The sequence below is a fragment of the Myotis davidii genome, unplaced genomic scaffold, assembly GCF_000327345.1.
Source record: "Myotis davidii unplaced genomic scaffold, ASM32734v1 scaffold967, whole genome shotgun sequence".
Taxonomy (NCBI): Eukaryota; Metazoa; Chordata; class Mammalia; order Chiroptera; family Vespertilionidae; genus Myotis; species Myotis davidii.
This window is the reverse complement of record NW_006383014.1, coordinates 3,649,527-3,652,875: the sequence shown is the minus strand read 5'-3', so window position 1 is coordinate 3,652,875 and position 3,349 is coordinate 3,649,527. Positions and strand designations below refer to the sequence as shown.

Genomic DNA, 3,349 nt, shown 5'->3' with positions numbered 1-3,349 from the left:
CGGGAAGGCGCCCCCGTTGGTCTTGTAGAAGGAGGTGGCGAAGGAGAGGGAGCGCTCCATCTCCGAGTTGTAATCCACAAGGCTGTTCAGGGCCCCCTCGGGCAGGTGGCTCTCCTTGGGCAAGCCCGGGGCCTCCGGGCTCGGCCCGGGCTCCACGCAGACATTGGTGTTCATGGTGCAGGGGGGGAAGAAGGGGTGCAGGGTGGAAGTGGGGACCGCCTGGTCCGACACCGGGGTGGGAAAGGGGGAGAGGTGAGGGGGAGGGAAGGGGGTGATGGTGGTGTCGGGGTGGGGGTCGAGGCGGGAGGGGAAGGCGGGTCCGGGTGGGGAGAGCAAGGTGAGGACTGCTTTATTCCTCTCTGGGGCGCATTTCCACAGACGGTGAATTCCCAGGCAGCGTCTTCCTTTGCATTATCCTCCAACTGTTACAACTAAAATAAAGAAAGTCATTCCAACGAGCTGCACGAGGAAAAAGATTAAAAATAAATAAACAGCCTCCCTCACTATTCCGCCACAGACACCGAAAGCTCCCACATTCTCCGTCAGGTCGTTTGCATAACAATCATCAAGACATGACCCCCCCCTTCCCAACCGCGCTCTCTCCCTCCCTCCCTTCCTACCTCCCTCCAGCACACCACAGCTCCTCCCCGCTATTCTTATAACCCTCCTGAGAAAATGTATTAATAGCCTAGATACCCAAGGAAAGGGGAGAGACGGGGGTGACAAATGCCGAGGGAAAAGGGCAATTGGAGTGCTAAAGACATGCAAATCAGGGGTGGGAGGGCGATACTACCTAGAAGCAGAGGGCATTTAAACATTATGAAATGTGTGAACAAGTGCTGCCTGGGCATGCAAATGCTGTAAAGTAGAAAACAGCAATGGCTCTAGGAGGAAAACGAACAGGAAATTAGCAAATGAAGTACGGAGAAAGTCTACAATACAGCCGAGTATAAACTGTAAGCAAACACAATACAACTGAGAGCTAGGAGGCTGCCCACATACAATCTGAACTAAAGAGGCAGGGGGGGAAAGAACTACCAGCTGCCACAGTGTCCTTCTGTGTCTGCGGTCATTAGTTTGAATCCCAGCACAGCTGGCTCTGTTAGGGTCTTAATTCAAAGGACCAAGGACAGGTCTCAATTGTACAAGCCATTTGGTGGTGGGGCTTGGTGGGGGTAAGAGGGTGGTGTTCTACTTGTTTCAAAAGAAAGAAAAGAAAGATGGACTCGATTAAAAAAAATTTTTTTAAGTAACACCAATAATGTCACAGGTTTTAAACCAAGTGCCTGCAGCCTCCATAAGAATATTTCCAATAATTCCTAATGGAGGTTCCTGTCTCTTCCCAAGAAGAAAGCATGGGACTTTTTAAAAAAAAAAATTTTTTTTTTTAAGTCTCTCTCAGTCACTGGTTTTTACATTAAGTAAATTGGGGAAGAGGGGTGTCTCTTAAGGTGTTGTTTACCTGAAGAAATAACCATCAAAATTATGTTTTTCTTTTGCTCCTTTTTAAGAGGAAAGTTTAATGTTAACTGGATATTTGCATTCATCTCTTTGCTTACAAACCGTTATTTTGCTTTAGGAAGAGGTGTTTTGGTTGTTTATTCCAAAGGGAGAGGTACACCACAGCCTTTTAAGAAGAAAAGCAAAGACATAAAGTGTATATTAACCTAAAAATCCAGTTTCTTTGTTTCCAGATTATTATTTTTTTAGGCCAGAATATCTTTTTGTGACATCTTCTGAAGCCCACATATTGGTCTAGAATGTGGAGTTTAGGGAATCCTAAATGGGGCCCAGTAGTCTCAGCCTCATACATTCAGTTCAGAATGCATATCAATTATAGTAATTATGCTTATAATTAGATTAATGAACCATTTCTGCCCAAACTCCAAGTGCAAAAACTTCAAGACCTGCTGATGAGGTGCCCTAAAAAGAGGGGTTTATGTAAACAAGTCCCTATTAGGCAAAGTAAATCAAGATAAGGAACCTCACCCCAGGCTGGATTAGAAGCTAGCAGGCATCTTTCAATCACAGCAAGTCCCTAATCACTCAGGAACCACCTCTGTGGTTTCGCATTAGGAAAAACTGCTCCCTTCAGAGCTCTCACGGCAATACAAAGGGTACCCCAAAATGCTCCTGGCTAAATATTCTTGATGCCTGGAAGGGGGTGGGGGAAAACACAGCAAGAATATGCATATAGCTTCAGTTCCTGCGAATCACATTATAACTCCAAGACCATAATAACTGCTACTCAGTAAAAACTAGTTATGCCAACCATGCATTAGATAGCATCACATTGAGTGGAGGGAAAATTTTCAACCTTTTAGTCTTTTCGACCTTGTTCCACATAAAGACATCATTTAATAGCCTTTATTTTCCAGAGTATTAGAGTGGTGTTTCCAAACAGAAGCTTCCCTTGCTTTTCTTATTGCCATCACCTCCCCCTTCCTCCCTCAAGGTTTAATGCCACCAGAAACTGTAGAAAAGGACTGTGCCCAGGATCCAGGTCATTATTGTTTAATCAATGCCTCGCTGGAGCATGAACAAGGTACCTAAACCGTAGCTATTGTTTGGATTTTCTTTAAAAAAGCAAAATAAAACACACGGATAACTCTAGTCCTATTCCAAAGCTACATTAGACATCCACACTTCATGAGCCTGTTTTGCCCTCAAACAATGTGACTGTACATGTCTAATACTGTACGTCTGGTCTAGCAGAGACAGAGAGATCAAAGGTCATATTTAACATTCAGGAGGAGGGGCGGGTGCAGATTAATTAATAAATTAATACAGCGACGCCTTTTATAGCTGGAGTCCAGCATTAATAATCTACTTTTACAATCCCAACGGACAGCACACATTTAAGAGAGAGAGGAGAGAGAGAGAGAGAAAAAAAAAAAAAGCCAGAGAAAGAGAAAGAACAATCACTTACCAGTCTCTTTTTATTTGGGGAGCCTTAGAATTTGCAGACGCTGCCAGTCTGCCTTTAATTAGTTGCACATCACCCCTAACACAAAGAAACACAAATCCAGATGTGTCTTGGCAGCTCCCAATTACAACTTTAATACTTGTAAACAAACTGTTGGGGAGGGGGGATAAATAAATATGCGGATCAAAAAAAAAATACCTGTAAATGGCTTTTTTTTTTCTTGTTGCAGAGAGCAGGAGGAGGAGATGGTGTTAGTGGTGGGGGTGGAAGGAGGAGGAGGTGGGGGGAGAGGAAAGAGCGGAGTGTGCGTGTATGTGTGAGAGCGCGGGGCTGTTCTCGGTGGTCTCTCCTCTCCCAGCGCGTTGCTCTCCGTCCGTCTCCAGTCGCTGTGTGCGAGGGAGGGAGGGAGCCGGGGAGTCTCTC

The 3,349-nt window shown here is 45.3% G+C and overlaps 1 protein-coding gene across 1 annotated transcript in view; it reads right to left on the bottom strand.

The window, feature by feature from the left end:
• The window catches only part of CXXC4 (CXXC finger protein 4), a 24,162-nt gene extending 20,995 nt beyond the window's left edge, over positions 1 to 3,167 (bottom strand). Inside the window, exons 1-3 of the mRNA XM_006778912.2 lie at positions 3,125 to 3,167; positions 2,930 to 3,004; positions 2 to 431 (exon numbers count right to left, since the gene is read on the bottom strand). Coding sequence (XP_006778975.1) covers positions 2 to 174 — 173 coding nt within the window. The 5' untranslated portion in view covers positions 175 to 431; positions 2,930 to 3,004; positions 3,125 to 3,167. The remainder of the gene's footprint in view (position 1; positions 432 to 2,929; positions 3,005 to 3,124) is intronic.
• Between the last annotated feature and the right edge of the window lie 182 nt (positions 3,168 to 3,349).